General features: G+C 37.3%; 1 protein-coding gene across 1 annotated transcript in view; it reads right to left on the reverse strand.

Moving 5' to 3' along the window:
- Positions 1 to 1,695: 1,695 nt before the first annotated feature.
- The window catches only part of NUP54 (nucleoporin 54), a 30,584-nt gene continuing 15,008 nt past the window's right edge, over positions 1,696 to 17,271 (reverse strand). The window contains exons 7-12 of the mRNA XM_026509932.4: positions 16,483 to 16,537; positions 15,930 to 16,023; positions 9,195 to 9,302; positions 5,192 to 5,311; positions 4,609 to 4,719; positions 1,696 to 2,622 (exon numbers count right to left, since the gene is read on the reverse strand). Of these exons, the coding sequence (XP_026365717.1) occupies positions 2,494 to 2,622; positions 4,609 to 4,719; positions 5,192 to 5,311; positions 9,195 to 9,302; positions 15,930 to 16,023; positions 16,483 to 16,537 (617 nt within the window). The 3' untranslated portion in view covers positions 1,696 to 2,493. The remainder of the gene's footprint in view (positions 2,623 to 4,608; positions 4,720 to 5,191; positions 5,312 to 9,194; positions 9,303 to 15,929; positions 16,024 to 16,482; positions 16,538 to 17,271) is intronic.

Consider the following 17,271-nt stretch of genomic DNA (forward strand, 5'->3'; position numbering starts at 1 on the left):
CTCCAGCACATACCCTAATAGTAGTCCATCAGTCCTCACGTATAAGCCACACACTGGTGACTGCTGCCCAGTGCTGGTGCTTGAACCCAGCTATGTAGGGCTTTGGCCCTTTAAGAGTGGAGTCTCCGTTCCGGTTGCCGTCCATGTCTCCTGGTGAGAAGTCCTGCTGATTTTCAAAGCCAGTGCTATTGTGGCTCATCTTCCCAGTGCACATCTCCAGGGTTGGGGGTGCCCTATTTGGGATCTGATGCCCTCCTCAGGGAAGACCTCCACACCTGTATATTCCTCCTGCTTGTGGGTCACCACCATGCTAGCTATTTGATTCTCAACTGCATTTTTGCCTCCCCTGCCTTTCTGAGTGTGTGTTTATATTTCTAGCTGTGGAAGAGCTGTGCTGTTAGTGTTGAGGTCACTTTCAGAGTTAGTGACATCATATTAGTTGCATCCTCAGTGTGTCTGTGGGGGGAGGGGAGCCCAGGACCCTCCTATGCCGCCATCTTCCCTGCAGTCTCAGTGTGCTTCAGTTCTGTTTACCTCTCTTCACGTTCAGAATTTTGAGTGGACTATCCACAAGAACTGTTAGCCAGTTGAAGATTAAACACAGAACTCAGCTGGAGAACACAACTTAGTCTTCAAGCCAAAGTGGGTCCTTCCCCTTCCTACGCACCCACACAAGAACTTGACTATCACATACTTGCTCCAGCCACACCTATACTTTGACCAAGTCCAGTGATCTAAAAGGCCACATGAACAAAGGTGATAGGCCTGGCTTAACACATGCAGTCAGGGGGACTGAAACTTAGGAGGCAGACTGGGTCAGTCTTTCCAAGGCAGATCCTGGGCTCTGCCTAGGAGTGTTTATCTTGTGAAATTAGCAGCCTAAGTATCAGAGCCCGAAAAATGAAAGGCTAGAGAAGCGAACATGGTATGCGTGATTAGCAGTCTGGGCACTGGCATGTATGGCTCAGTGAGGAAAACGTCTCATCAGTTAAATCAACAACTACAACTCTTCCTAATATGAGGGTGTATGGAAGGACAGAAACTTGGAAGCGAAGAATGAGACTGCCTGTTTTCCGGGCCAAGGAGAAAACACAAAGAGAAATTCCTCTTCCAGCACTTTTGGAATTGCAACAAATTGAGTAGGAAAGTATGGTGGAAGAGGGTGCAGTGTAACAAGTTTGCATGCCATCAGCTTAGCGAAAGTGGCTGCGGACTTTTAGCAGCTGACTTAGAGTCATTTTTAAAGTTCCCAGTCTCCTACACCTTACACCGCTGTTAACCTAGTTTGCAACTGGACAAAATTGCTTCAGTGGGATCTGACAGGATGACCTCTGGATATATCACACTCCTCACCATCCCCATAAACACAGTGGCAAGATTCATGGGCCTGTTTGTCAAAACACCGCTCCTAACAACTCAAAGCATCATACAGAAATGCAAAGTTAAAGCATTATAAGAGGGGCCAAGATGCAGGCCAGGTGTGAAGTCTGTAATCAGAAATTATCTGATTATTATAAAAAGTCACTTTCACATGATGTCTACTTTAGATTTTCTAGTGTTTTCAAATACTAATGATATATTAGGGAATTTTTCCATAAGAATTGAAATAAGTTTTATCTGCCATAACCTAGTCAAAATATGTCAACATTGATACGTTTTCCTTAGGAGGGGAAAATCAGACTTAAGACGAAATTCTTGAATTGTGATTATGCTTTAATATTTGTGAGGACATGGTTACTCTCCCACAGCCAAATAAAGCATCAGACAGAATTATATAAAAGTAATTACAATCAAGAATTTATTTACGCTTTCATCTTTTTTAGAAATAAAAAGGCTTAAAAAACAAAAAAGTTGCAAAAATGATAAAATGTAATTTTGTTATATCCTAATCACTTAAGTGTGTCCTGTAAATTCCAAATAAGTAAAATATAAAAATATATTTTCAAATCTTTATAGAATGAAAAGAAAACCACATTAATCATTAAATACTCTTCAATTTCCTTTACTCCTCCCACAGATGAATTCACAAATATATAAAAACTGATGGACATTTACATTCTGAAGTACAGAGCTCCAACCGCCAAGTAGTTATACAGTTTATTTTGTTATGTGCACAGTAGGTATTTCATATTTACTTGCTATATGGAAAGCAGGGTACAGGCTCAATGGAGAATAATCATTAAACACTGATTAGTTTTAAGAACAATGCTGTTGTCAAAATGTACAATGGTACATATTTTTGGTAATTATGTACTTCTCTTTTACAGTAAAGAACAGCTTTCAGATATAAATCTTCCAGAGGCTATCTTTGAAGAGCTGTGAAGTCGATGTCATTTCAGATTTGACGAAAAATAATTTGTCAGTAACCTCCTCAAAAGCCAGGAGAGGTTCGTTTTCCTTTTTTTCCCTCCACGTGGTCAGTTTCTTTCTTCAGGAAGGTCCGATGTAGCAAGAAGATACATCTCACAAACCCTTACATAGGTTTGTGAACTGTCAACTAAAGACACCACCTCTGATGTGGATGGTTTCATTCAATCCATGTTCTACCAACTTTATATCTTCTAGGTCATCTTTTATGATGCTAATCAAGTGGCTAAGGCCTTCCTGTTGTTGTTTCAAATGCTAGAAGGAATTAAATAGATTAATGTATTAACCTATTAAACTGCAAGGTACCCACAGGAATAAGGACTTTTTTCACTATTTTCACTAGCAATACAGCACTTCACAGCTGCTCTAAACATAGTGCACATGCGTGTTTAAACAGTCCTGCTACATCTTTTGCTAACACATTTCTATGACCTACAGTAACATAATCAAATAATATCTTCAACAGAAATTTTACAGAAGATGAAGATTTTATATTCAAATACAATGCAAGAAGGTACCCGAATACAGAGGACTAGCAAAATAATCACTCTGTAAACTGGGTTCTCACGTTCGGAGTGTCAAGTATGTAATGATGGTGATGGTGACAACTACAACTGCTGACATTTTTAAGTACCCAGGTGTTAAGGGAGTTTTTGGAGCCTCACGGGTATTAAATAAGTTAACATTCTTTTAAGCGCCCTTTGGTGCTACAGACACAAAAACTTGAGATGCAGATAACAAACCCGCTCAAGGGCACAGACTAGGGGATGAGAGGTGAGTCAATCCCAAAACCATACGCTGCTTCTCGTTGTTTTAGGGAGGTGTTTATATGATTCCAGATTTTACTGCATAAACTCTTTAATATAGTTCTTTACCTCAATATGCTGAAATCTTTCTCAGCTAATTTTATTGTAGGTACTTACAACGGAATATAATCAAGTGTACGTATACCTAAGTTCCCAAGAGTCTAGCGGCCAAACGGGTCTTCAGCTGTATAAAATGACAATATCCATTCTAAGGCACATGGTTAGAACCGTCATCCACGGATCCAATTTTATCACCTAAAATCCTCAGGGCCGTGCCAACGGTCCCACCCAGTATGTTCTATAAAATTTACCATTTGGAGATCTTTGGATACAGTCAATGGTTATTTTTCATTAAATCAAACATTATTTATACTAAAGAAAATAAGCTAGAGCAGTACTTTCCAAATTTTTCAAACCAGATGAGCCTAAAAGTGGTTGGAGTGGTTTGGGCCACCCCAACCTCCACCCAGGTCCCCTGAGGGGACCCATATTCCCAATTTACATGTGGCACACAGGCTGGGAATACAGGACATAGAGCAGTTCTTCTCAGACTTTAATGTACTGGCCTTAAATAAAATGCAGATTAAGTAGGTACAGAGTAAGGACTGAGGTTATGCATTTCTAATGACCTCTCAGGTGCTGCTGCTGCCGCCACTACCACCTGCCCATTGAATAGCAGGGTCTAGGGAACTCTGTGCCTCTACTAACTGAATTCATCTTTCATTATAAAATATACAACACATAGAAGTATCTGTTTCAACCAGTCTTAAAAGCATACAGTTCAGTAGCATTAAGTATATTCACACTATACAAAACACACTACAGTCTAACTTTAGAACTTTCATCTTCCCAAATAAATTCTGTACCTAATACTCTTTCCCCACTCCCCTTAGGCCCCTGGCAACTGCCATTCTGTGAATTATACTACGCTAGGTATACTATATGTAAGTGGAATTATACAATATGTGTCCTTTTAAACTGGCTTATTTCACTTGGCATAACATTTTCAGGATTCATCCATGTTGTAGTGAGTGTCAGAATTTGCTTTGTTTTTAAGGCTGAATAATATTCCACAATGTATATATACTGTATTTAGTTTATTCATCTGCCTATGGACACTCGAGTTGCTTCCACATTTTGGCTACTGCGACTCATGCTAAGAATACAGATGTAGCAGCATCTGAGTCCCAGCGTTCGCTCGCTTCTAGGTGTATGTCCAGAAGGAGAACTGCTGGATCATATGGTAGCAGAGCTTTAGTTTTTTGAAGAACTGCTTTCCACAGCAGCTGCACCCCTTTACATTGCCACCAGCAATGCACAAGGATTCTATTTTAGTCATATCCTTGTCAACACTTGTACGTTTATTTTTTGGGTAACAGCGAGCCTAATGGACGCGAAGTGAATTCCCCTCTTTAAAAGGTGCTACTGCACTTACCTGCTTGATTTCTCGTAACAGGTCTGCATCTATGTAGTACCTTTCCTCAGATTTGACTGCTCCAAAATGATTCTGCATCCTGATTTGGGACATCAGTTCATTTAGTCGGCCCTAAAAATAAGACCACATCAAATTACAACTGCTAACAACAGGGTTTTTGTTTATTTGTTTAAGATTTCTTTGAGAGACAGTGTGTGCACGTGTAGGGGGATAGGGACAGAAGGAAAGGGAGAGAATCTCAAGTGGACTTCCCACTGAGCATGGAGCCTGCCACAGGGCTCAATTTCATGACCCTGAGATCATGACCTGAGCTGAAAATTTAAAGCTGGGCACTTTACTGACTGAGCCACCCAGGTGCCCAGAGAGAATCTTCTTTTTTTTAAAGGATGGCTACTACTCTAATAAAGTCTATTTCTCCCTCTGTCCATTATATGAAACATTAACACAAGCCAAAAACAACATTAAGAGTCTACTTTAGAAAGTTTTGATTAAAGAGAGCAAAATATTTAATAAAAACCAGTATACAAAACTCCTCTTTTTGAAGACGAGCAAATTCTAGCTTTCTGGTCTTAAAAATGCCTACCTTAAACTGGGTAGGCGCATTCAGCTCACACTGAATTGTATCTAGCTGAACTCGCAATTGCTCTTCATCAGCTTGGATGGCATACCCGCTCTTCCTCTGAATTTCCTGTTTGATTAGGACCTATATAAAGAAAACCCACCAACAATACCAATAGAATCATGACTCTCTTTTTAGTTATGCAAGTAATTTTATTACAGTCAGTTGTTGAAAGAAACCAGCTGAATAATATACTAACAATATAGTAGGAATTTTAACAGTTCAAGATCTGAATTAGGTTTGCCCATTTTTGTTTGGCAGCCTACATTAGTATATTGATAGATGCCTCTGTTTTTAATGCCTGCATAATTTTTCATGCATTAGTAACCAATAATTTATTGTTATTCCTCTTATTGAGGAGTATACATTTTGTTTGTAGTTTTGATATTATAAAAATACTGTAATAAACATTTCTATACATAGATTCACTGATATAGTGAATTCCCCCCCAAGAATGAAACTGCTGGGCTTAAAAGCATGTTTTCAGTCTAACAGAAGCTGCTAAATCGTTTCACAATTAATTTAGAATCATAAGCCACAGGAGAGTACTCTTTCCCCCACATTCCAATCAGCAATAAGTTGTTTAAATTTTCCCCAAACTGATGAGTATAAATGGAGCCCACATTCTTTATCTGCACTTCCCTAAAAGTTAAAGGAGCATATTTTAATGGTGAAGAACTACTTTGCATTTGTTCTTCTGCGAACGGCCTTTACACATTCTTCACCCGTATTTCAGTTGTTTTTTTTGGTCAAAATTAAAGGATCTCTTTGTATAATATGAATAATCAGTGCCGTTTGCAAATGCAGTTTTCTTTTTCTGATCTGTCACATGACTATTGACAAATGGCTTCTGGTATCTTTTGCTACACAAAGTTTTCTAATTATGTAGCCAATTTTGTTTTATAGTTCCCGGCTTTCTGGCCAAAAATCTCTCCACTCCCTAGGGCTGCGCATGTAGCTTCATACGTTTCTTAGAGTTAAATCTCTTTAATCCACCTATTTTTGTCTATGGTAAAATACAGCAGTCCATTTCCCCCCCAAACAGCCAGTTACTCTGGCATTACTTATTAAATAAACCAACGGAACTGAGATGCCATCACTTGTCATACTAAATAAAAGTTAAGATATACTAGCACCTATTTCTGGATTCTTTATTCTGTTCTATTATCTTTATTGTCCAATTCTATGCCAACCCTACACTGATTTGTTACAGAACCTTTACAATAGGTTCTAAAATCTGACGCGTTCCTTCACTATTTTGTTCCCGCAAAAGCTATTCTCAAAGCGCTTATCCTCCTTCATGAACTGAAAGATTTTAATCAAGTCTTTAAAAGTTGTATTTTTAACTTTATAAAATGAATAAATCTCATCTAAGAATATGATTTATGTCTATTTGTAAAGACTTTATTTCCCATTTTTTACTTCCCTCATAAATTTATTCCTAAGTATTTAACAATTTTTTTCATCATAGTAAATGGAAGATTTTCCTATTTCCACTAATAGTATAAAGGAATGCTGGTTTTTGTACATTTATCTTGTATCTAGCCATCTTCCATATTCTATGTTTTTTTTTCCTTGAGTTTTCTACATACACAATCATGTCATTAGCAAAAAGGAAATCTTTTCCAGTGTTTGTTACTTATTACCTATTCGTTATGTTTATGAAAACCTCCAAGATAACACTGAATAATAATATTGGGTGTTACTTTCTGAAATGTGATTTTAGTGCTTTGCTTCTTTGAATTGTGGTAACAGTCTTTATCATATTTTTTTCTTTAATGTGTTGATCATGATAAATTATATACTGATAGATTTCCTTATAAAAAACCAACCCTGCATTCCTGAAATAAACCTTACTTAGTCACAGTATATTCCTATAGGATTTGATAAATAGTTTGAATCTTTCTGCTTCTATTGCATTTAAAACTACTGCACTTCTGGTTTTGGTCAGATTTATTGAGGTATAATCCATATGTAACAAAATCCATCCATTTTAGGTGTACAGTTACTATGAATTGTGATAAAGTCATGTTACCATCGCCACAATCAAGATACGGAATGTTTTCATTTACTCCTTGTAGTCACTCCTCTCCCCTGACTACCTGCCCCTAGCAACTATGGATCTGTTATCTGTCTCTAAGTTTTGCTTTTTGCATAACATCATAAAAATAGAACCATGTCATACGTAGCCTTTAAATCTGGCTGCTTTCACTTAGCATAATTTGTATCTCTAGTCATCAGAAGTATCTGTTAATAGATTTTTATTTTGGGGTACCAAAAACAGAGATGTAAAACAGTGCAGCTGCTTTGGAAAACAGTTTTTAGCAGTTCTTCAAAAAGTTAAACAGAGTCACCATGTGATCAAGCAATTCCAATCCTAGGTTTATGTACCCAAGAAAAATGAAAGCACACACCCACACAAACATCCCTACACAAATGTTAATAGCAATATTCATAATAACCAAACAGGGGAAACAACCAAAATGTTTTATCACTTGATGAACAGATTAAAAATGTGGTATATTCATATAATGGAATATTATTCGGCAATAAAAAGGTATTATTACATGCTACAACACAGATGTACCTTGAAAACACTATGCTACATGAAAGAAGCCAGTCACAAAAGACCACATCTCATGATTCCATTTATATGAAGGGTCCAGAATAGGCACATCCATAGAGACAGAAAATGGTTGTCTAGGGCTTGGGGGGTTTGGGATGAACTGGGGAGTGACCACTAATAGGGATGGAGTTTCTTTTTAGGGCAATGAAAATGTTCAAAAATTGATTGTGGCAATATTGCACAGACTAATTATACTAAAAACCACTGAACTGTATACTTTAAATGGGTGTATTGTATGGCTGGTGAATTTTATCTCAAAGTGATTTTAAAAAATGGGGAGATGGTCTATGTATTCTTCCTTTTGTCTACAGTAACAACTTTGGAATTAGCTCTTTAGTGGTTAGACAAAGTTCAGCAAGTAAACTATCTGGCCTTGGTATTTTTTTATGGTTGATATTTAGTAAGTTTCTGAATTGTTCCTATAGTATTTGTCTATTTAAGATTTTTGTGTCTCTGCAGGTAATTTTTTAGCAAAATTGAAATCAGCAAAATTATGCTATTTTCTCCAGCTCCCAAATTTGTTGCCCTGAATTGCATGCAGTATTTCCTCATTCTGTTTTGTGTTATCTATAGTAATGTTTCCTTTCTCACTACTAATTTTTCTTTTCCTTCTTCACACTCCTAAGATATTTAGCTATTTTAAAAGATCTTTTCAAAGAAACAGCTTTCAATTTATTTTCTGTACTATAATTAATTTTCTTGTGTCACTCATTTCCTATCTTTATTTCTCTCTTACTGGCTTCTCTTGATAGTCTTTCTAACTTCGTGAGTACTAGGTTCCTTATTTTTTACATTTGTATTTTAAAAAAGAAGGCTTAAAGGCTATAAATTTTACTCTGCCTCCAGCTCTTGCTGTATTCTGTTGGTTCTGATAGGTAATGTTTCTGTCTTCATAACAGTATTTATAATTTCAATTTTTGTTGCTATTCATGCTTTTATTCCCTTTTGTTACTTTTGAAGTTCTATTGTTGTTTTTCATCCTGCTGTTTTCATTAATGGTTATACTCCCTTTTCTAGCACTGAAAATCAAGTATTTTTTTTCTACTACTTCTATGAAAACTAGATGTTAGTGATCTGATACAGGCTTTCTTTGCACCAAGATGATTTATCTCTTCACTGCTTCTACCCTCTCAGTTAAGATGTGAATTTTAGAATATATTTACTTTATTCACCCACTCCTGTGAGACCTCTCGTCCATCTTCTAAGTTTTACTGAGAAAGTTTGGTACTTTCAGTTTCAGATTACTTCCTTTCAGTGTGTTTTTCTCTAGTCCAAAAAAATCTCTATTAAGCACTGTCACACAGTCTTAAAAATGTTCAAAAAAATTTTCCAAATTACTACCTGTAAAGTTCTATGGGAAAGGTCCATGAGTTTCCTCTTATATTGTGCAATTTTGGCCATAGTTGTAGTTTGATTCTTCTGTAATTCACTAATATCTTCAGATATGATCTGTTTTTTAAAAAAAGGTTTTGAAGGTTAAGTACAGATATCACAAATATTTATCAGGTTTATCTATATGCAAAGTCTGAGTCTAAAATGAGATAGATTGATCTCTCAAAATATAAATTCTTTAAATCTGCTTTATATTTCTTCCCCTTTAAGCATCTAAAAATAAAGTACCATTCAAAGGTTTGTTAAGAGCTCTAGGAAATTTAGTGATGAGGCGAAGTGTACAGAAAAATAAAACAAAATTCCTTATTTCTGAAGTATATGAGTAATATTAACAACCAGCCCATGAGTGGGAAAATAGCTATAAAGTGACATCCAGAAGTGGCCTTAATAGAAAATTAAATCTACTTCTGGAAAGTATAGTATAGTCCAGTATTAACTGTTGCAGAATACTTGAGAGGGAGTGATCAGAGTGGAGGGGAAAAGGAAGGATAGTAATCATACAACCAAATACATTTTTATGCCTCTGCATCTTGGATTTGCTCTTTGCCTGGCCTGAAATCATACTGTTCTGCCTTATGCAGTCCTAACCTTACAGATGGGATTTAAATCTGATTTCATTAAAGCTACCCAACCTGAATTAATCCCATAGTTGTTCCTATCATAATTAATCATTCTGTGGCACTGGCTTATATTAAGAGGTTATAAGAAAGAGGGTAAGAAGATTATGCAAGACGTATTTTAGTATGTCCACCTGGACATGTCACCTTTTAAGGAAACTTTCCAGTGACAGGTCATGCTGAAGAAACAAAAGTAGGTAGCCATGTTTTACACTATGTAATCTACGCACTTCTCCCACCCCTGTTTTGAAAAGCTGGCACGCTTCCAGACACAAAAGAATATAGTGGTCTAGAAACCAGCAATAACTAAGAAAAAAAAAAAAAGAGAGAGATTACCATTCAGTATTTATTCACAAACACTAAACCAATCTAGGAATTAACCCAAGAAAGAATGTACAAGGTTTTTAAATAAAGTATTTAAAACTGTTTCAAAGGACAGTACCTCAATGAATAAAGACCTCGATGAGTAAAAGAAACCTAACATGTTCATGATGGACTACTAAGATTCAATTCTCTACAAATATGTTTAATGCAATTCCAACTAAAATTCTAGTATATTGACAAACTGATTCTAAGACAGTTATAGAACAGTAAAGATCCATAAAGATGCAACAACTCTGAAACAAAGAAAAATCAGAGATTCACTCTACCACACACTGAAATAAGAGAAAAAAGCCAGAGTAAAAAAAAAAAAAAAAAAGTGTAACTGATTAAAGATATGTATTTATATTTATATTTACATATGGAGACCAGACTGGATAAATGCTTTGATAAATCACTGGGGAAAAATAACATTGGATGTTATTTATGGATGACACCGGAAAATCTGACCCACCAGAGAAAAATAAAGGTGGGTTCATACCACTTATTGTGCAAACTTGAACTCCATGAGGATAGAAGACCCAGATATGGAAGGTTAAACCCTAAAATATTAGGGGGGGAAAATGCAGGAGACCCTCAGACCTTGGGGTAAAGAATGATTTGAGCAAATTCCCAAGAAGAAAACAGGGCAAGATACTAGTGGCTATTATTAAAGTTTTCTGTTCACCTAAGGACACTCTGCAGAGCTGGCAGAGAGATGAGAAAGTAGGAGACATCTGAATATAATCAGATTAGAGATTAAAATCCAGAGTAATGGTGAACTTCTGAAATTCAGTATAGAAAAGTCAAGTGCAACAGAAAAACTAGCCAAAGGTAGGAACAATTCTGATTTTGGACAAGATGGACTTAAGTATATGCCACTCTATCTCTCCTTTTGAATATAGCTATAAAACTTGAAAAGAATGCACAGGCAACTATCTGAGGACTCTGAAAAATAAATAGTGGCAAGAGGATTGGGGAAGAAGACCTGAATTTGAAATACCACTGAACTAGTGGTGAGTTACCACTGTCCCCCACCTCTGGCATACCCCACTCTGGTTTCAACAAAGCCCAAAACTGAGGAGCAAGCATCATGCTGACAGCTCCAAGAAAAGCCTGTATGAGCACTGATGTAGGAGATACACTGTAATATCCGGAGAAGGTTTCCTCAACTCCAGTACTATAACAGTCCTTCCTCATCCACGAGGGATGTTTTACAACCCCCAATGGGTACCTGAACCCATGGAGAGTACCAAGCCCTGTATTTACTATGTGTTTTCCTATACATACAGACATACATATGATAAAGCCTCATTTATAAGTTAGGTGCATTAAGAAATTAACAATAAAATAGACCAAGTATACTGTAATAAAAATTACATGAATGTGGTCTCTCAAAGTATCTTACTGTACTGTACTCACCATTGTTCTTATGATGATGGGAGACGATAAAATGCCTACCCAATAAGATGAAGCGAAGTAAGTGACATAGACATTGTGATATAGCGTTAGGCTACTATTGTCCTTCTGATGATTCATCAGAAGATCATCTTCCAGATAGTGGTTGACCGCGAGTAACTGAAACCACTTAAAGTGAAGCCATAGATAAGGGGGGGGGGACTACTGTATTAATTTGGGCCAGATAATTGTTGCAGAGGCACCGTTCTGTACACACGAGGATGTTTATCAGCATCCTTGCCTCTACTCAATAGACAGCACTCCCCCGTTCTATCAACCAAACAAGTCCCCAGACATTGCCAAATGTGACCTGGGGACAAAACACCACCCCCACGCCCACTGAGAAATGCCCTACGGCAATCAAAAAAAAATTGTTGAAATGACAGTAAATTAAAAACAGAATGCTAAAAAGTGTCCAAAAAACCCAAAAGAAGGCAGAAAAGAGGAAACAACAGATCTTCAAAATACATGAAGCAAAACTGACAGAACTGAAAGGAGAAAAAGACAAATCCACAGCTGTAGCTGGAGACTCCCAATTCTCCTCTCAAAATAGAACTAGTAAACGGAAAAATCAACAAGAATAAAGAACAATCTACCAACCAGATCTCACTGACACTATAGAAAACTCCACCCAAGAACAGCATCATCCACATTCTTTTCAAAGGCATGTGGGTTAAAACCTAAAAGAATTGAAATCATACAAAATTCTCTGACCATAACAGAATCAGACTAGAAATCAACAAGAGAGTAAAAGGAAAATCTCCAAACAAGTGGAAATGAAACATACTTCTAAATAATCTATTAGTCAAAAAAATCCAATAGATAGAACTCTCAAGTGAAATTAGAAAATATTTTGAAGATGAAAATATGACATTATCAAAATTTGTGGGATTTAGTTAAAGCAGTGCTTAGAAGGAAATTATTAGCATTAAATGCTATATTAGGAAAAAAAAAAAAGTCTTAATAACCTAAGCTGCTACCTAAATTTAGGAACTAGAATAAGAGAAAAATAAACCCAAAGAAAGCAGAATAAAGAAAATGGTTAAAAACAGAAATGAAATTATAAACAGAGTACTACAGAAAAATTGAGACCAAAAACTTGGTTCTTTGACAAGATCAACAAAATTGACAAACCTCTAGTAAGACTAACAAAAATAGAGGTAATAGCTTCTTTGGTCTTAGTTTGAAGAACTTTGGTCATACCCAAATTATAGAACTGTGGCAACACATTTTAAAAATGATGCTGATAAATCGAACGTGTCCAGCCCAAGATAATGAAGGCTCTGCAAATCATGTTACCTGAAAAACCATGCTTAAGTTTACAGAGAAGAGAATAAAAACGAAGAAAAGATTACGATGTTCAAGTATCTGTAGTGCTATCATTGGAATCCGCACAGTGATCACCTACAAATCAATGCCAAGAAAATGGGTGTAAATTATACCAAGGCAGATAGTGGATCAATGTAAGCAAGAGAATTTATGTCAATTAGAGTTAGCTGACAATGAAATGGGTTGCTTCATAAAGCAGTGAGCTTTTCACTATTCAGTCTGAATGAATATGTTATCAGGAATTCCACATATGACAATTTGGAGGGAACCTTCAAAAACCTTCAAGTATTTGATTACAAAGTCAATAAGATATTAGGGAGATTTAAGCATTCAGTAATTAAAGTGTGCTTCATTAATCTATAATTATACTGTGCCAACAAAAAGCATCACCAACTGTAGCCTTCATTTTGGTAAGGCCTCATAAATAAAGTGTTGAATTAAGAAAATAACATGCGAGAGGCTGCTGGGAAGATGGCAGAGTAGGAGAACCCTGGGCTCACCTCTTGACACGTGGCTGCCCAGAGAACACCCACATCGGCATAAATAACCCAGAAAGCAACCCGAAAACTGGCAGAACAGACTCCACAGCCTGACGTAGACAAGAGGCCAGAGCGAAGCAGATCCACTCCCTGATTGCTCTTGGCAAGATCCTATCAAAGCAGCGCCAAAAGCCTGGCAGTGTGCGCGCAGCCCAGAGAAGGGTCAGCATCACTCCAAAGAGTCCTGCTCCAGGGAGAAGGGAACATAACCACACACCAGTGTGTGACCCCAGCAGTGGGCTGGGGGCAGGCAGCTGGTCTGACGGCAGGCCCCACCCACCAACAAAAGCTTCTCAGGGGACAACACAGGGAAAGTGCCCTGCAGTTTGGTGCTACTACATCTCTGGCAAACACCCGGTCTGACTCAACTCAAGACCAAGGCAGCCCCAGATGGGCCCACTAACAACACAGAGACCAGACTCCGCCCACAACAGGCAGAGAGCCATTGCAGACTGGACTGAAGGCAAACACAGCTCCATCACAACGGTAGGACACTCCTGTAGCAACACACATAGGAGACACCCCTGAAAAAGCACTATTCTCTGGTGAAAAGGAGACATTGCACTGCAGGACCTCTTCATAAAGCTACTACTTTCAAGTGCGGGAGACGTAGCTGACTTTCCTACCACATAGAAACACACACAATAGACAAAATGAGGAGACAGAGGAATATGTCCCAAATGAAAGAGTGGAACAAAATGAGAGCAAGAGACCTAAACAAAATGGAGATAAGTAATGTGTCTGATAACGAATTTAAAGTAATGCTCATAAATACTCGCTAGAATTGAGAAAGGAATGCAGGAGCTCCATGAGACCCTCCGCCAAGAGACAGGATGTGTAAAAAAGAACCTATTAGAGATATTGGACTCACTAAATGGAAATAGACCACCTGGAATAAATAGCAAACGAGGAAGGATAAGAACAGATCAGCCACCTGGAGGACAGAGTAATGGAAAGTAATCAAGCTGAGCAGATGAAAGGGGGAAAAATACCCAAAACAAGAAAAGCCCCAGGGAACTCAGCGACAGTATCAAGCATAACAGTCACATGATAGGGATCCCAGAGGGAGAAGCGTGAGAAAAGGGGGCAGATTTGTCTGAAGAAATAATAGCTGAAAACTTCCTGAATCTGGGGAAGGAAAGAAATCCAGATCCAGGAGGCACAGAGAGCCCCAACACCACCAACCCAAAGAGTTGCAACCAGACACAAAGTAAATAAGATGGCCAAAAGCAGTGATAGAGAATTTTAAAAGCTGCCAGAGAAAGGAAAGTAGTTACATACAAGGGAAATCCCATACAGCTATCAATGGGTTTTTCAGCAGAAACTGTAGGCCAGAAGAGAGCGGCATGATAAATTCCAAGTGCTAAAAGGAAAAAATCTACAGCCAAGAATACTCTATCCAGCAAGGCTTTCATTCAGAATAGGAGGAGAGAGAGAGTTTCCCAGAAAAACAAAAGTTAAAAGCAAAACCAGCCACATCCCCATGATACATGAGGCCATCGGCCTGGGGTTCCCAAATTTACAGGCCAGCTGCCTCCTGCCTGAGTGAGCATGCACAGCCTGCCACCTGCTCAATGCCAAGTCAACACACCTTCAGCTCAGATTGACAAGGACTCAAACTGACACTCTTCCCCTCAAATTCCAGCCCTTGTGCTCGTTTGTGCACAAAAGTGGGCATAATTATAAAAGCAGAATGAAACAATCTAAATAGTGACACTAATTCTGTGGAATATATAATGGATAAAAGGACTGTGCTAGGCTGAGAACATCTCCAACAAGCACATCGAAGGACAATACATACAGCATGATGGTCAGTAAAAGAAACAAACCCAGGAAAAATAAGATGAAAACAGAAAGGGGACAAACCGTAAGAGACTTTTTATGTAGTCTTCTTGTTACAGGAAACAAACCGAGTGTTGCTGGAGGGGCGGTGGGGGGGGGGGGGGATGGGGTAACTCAGTGACGAGCATTAAGGAGGGCACTTGATGGAATGAGCACTGGGTGTTATATTCAACTGGTAAATCACTGAACTCTACCTCTGAAACTAATAATACACTATATGTTAATTAACTGAATTTAAATAAAAAAAGGAACCCCCCCCCCAAATAATAATAATACACATTCCCTGGCTGGAAATGGAAATAAAAGCCTAATAGCAATGCTAAGCAACAATTCTAAATTCTTTGTTAAAATATACCAAATCAGATTTACATGATTTTGGAGGCTCTGTATTAAGTAGTTGCACAAAACTGTAGTTGTTTATTTGCGGCATACACTATACTGTTTCCCTCTAAGACACAACAGTAATCCACACGGTAAAAAGAAGTGTCTGTAATTTCTTTTACTATTCCCAGAGGCAGAGAATGAAGCTAAATGCTTACATCTAATCTGGTCTGATGCTGCTTAGTCATCTGATCTTGAACCTTCAGTCTTCGAAGAAGTTCTTTGAAACCCACCATGGGTACAGGAATTAACCTGAAGAAATCCAAGTGGTCAATTATCAGACCTTAAGCCTTTTACTATTATTACAAAGTACAAGAAATTAGGGTTTTCTTAATAACATTCATGTAATTTCACAATAAATTTCTAGGGTTCACAGGCAGATCAATGACAATGAAATCAACAATGTTAAATCACAGATTTTATTCAAACTTCTTATTTTACAAATGAAATAAAGTTCAGTCAAAAATCATATTTTTAAAGGCAAGTATAATTAGGGAAGTGATATTCAGATTTCGAGGTTTTTGCCATACTAGCATGGCCTTATCAGTCAACTTTTTTTTTTTTTTAAGTAGGCTCCCATGCCCAACGTGGGGCTTGAACTTGTGACCCTGAGATCAAGAGTTCCATGCTCTACGGACTGAACCAGCCAGGGGTCAACATTCTTTAGCAAATATTAGTTCTTATATGAAAATAAGATGAAGGTACACTTACTTCTCAGAATCAGGGTTATCCACCTTGGCTTGTTCCCAGATAATAGGATCAACACCTACCAAAAGAAGAAATATTTTTTCTGAAAAAAACTATTCCCCATTTTTATAATATCTGTATGGGAAAGGCATTCCTAAAGTAAGATTAAAAAAAAAAAAAATCCAGCAGCTGTAATGAAAAATGACTGTTCAATACGACCACTACAAAAATGAAAATTTTTGTAGGATAAAGCTTAAAAAAAATTATAGACTGAAAGAAAACACCTACAACCTACAGGATAATAGATTAACCTCCAGAATATAGAAATAGTTCCTATAAATCAGAAAGGAAGACAAAAACACCTAATAGAAAACAGGTAAAGGACATGAAATGTTAATTCATAAAAGATACAAACATAGCTAATAAACATATAAAAAGATGCTCAACTGACGAGAAATCAGGGAAATGCTAATGAAAGTATGTGATTTTTTGCAATCAGAATGGCAAAATTAAAGACTGATAATCTCATTGCTGGCAAAAACAGATCAAAATGAGAAATTAAAAAAGAAAAATATGAGAAAACACATTCCTGTTACAACGCGTACAACTTTGGAGAGCAATTTGGCAGTATCCAACAATACATAAAATATACATAATCCTGACTTAAAAATTTCATTACCAGAGATCTATTCTAAAATACATATCCACATGTTCTAAGACATATTTACAAGGATGTTTAATTGTGCATAGTTTATAATAATGAGAAAGTGGAAATGATATTGAAATTAAGTGAAGGTACATCCATGCTAGTCC

The sequence above is a fragment of the Ursus arctos genome, unplaced genomic scaffold, assembly GCF_023065955.2.
Source record: "Ursus arctos isolate Adak ecotype North America unplaced genomic scaffold, UrsArc2.0 scaffold_9, whole genome shotgun sequence".
In the NCBI taxonomy this organism is placed as follows: domain Eukaryota; kingdom Metazoa; phylum Chordata; class Mammalia; order Carnivora; family Ursidae; genus Ursus; species Ursus arctos.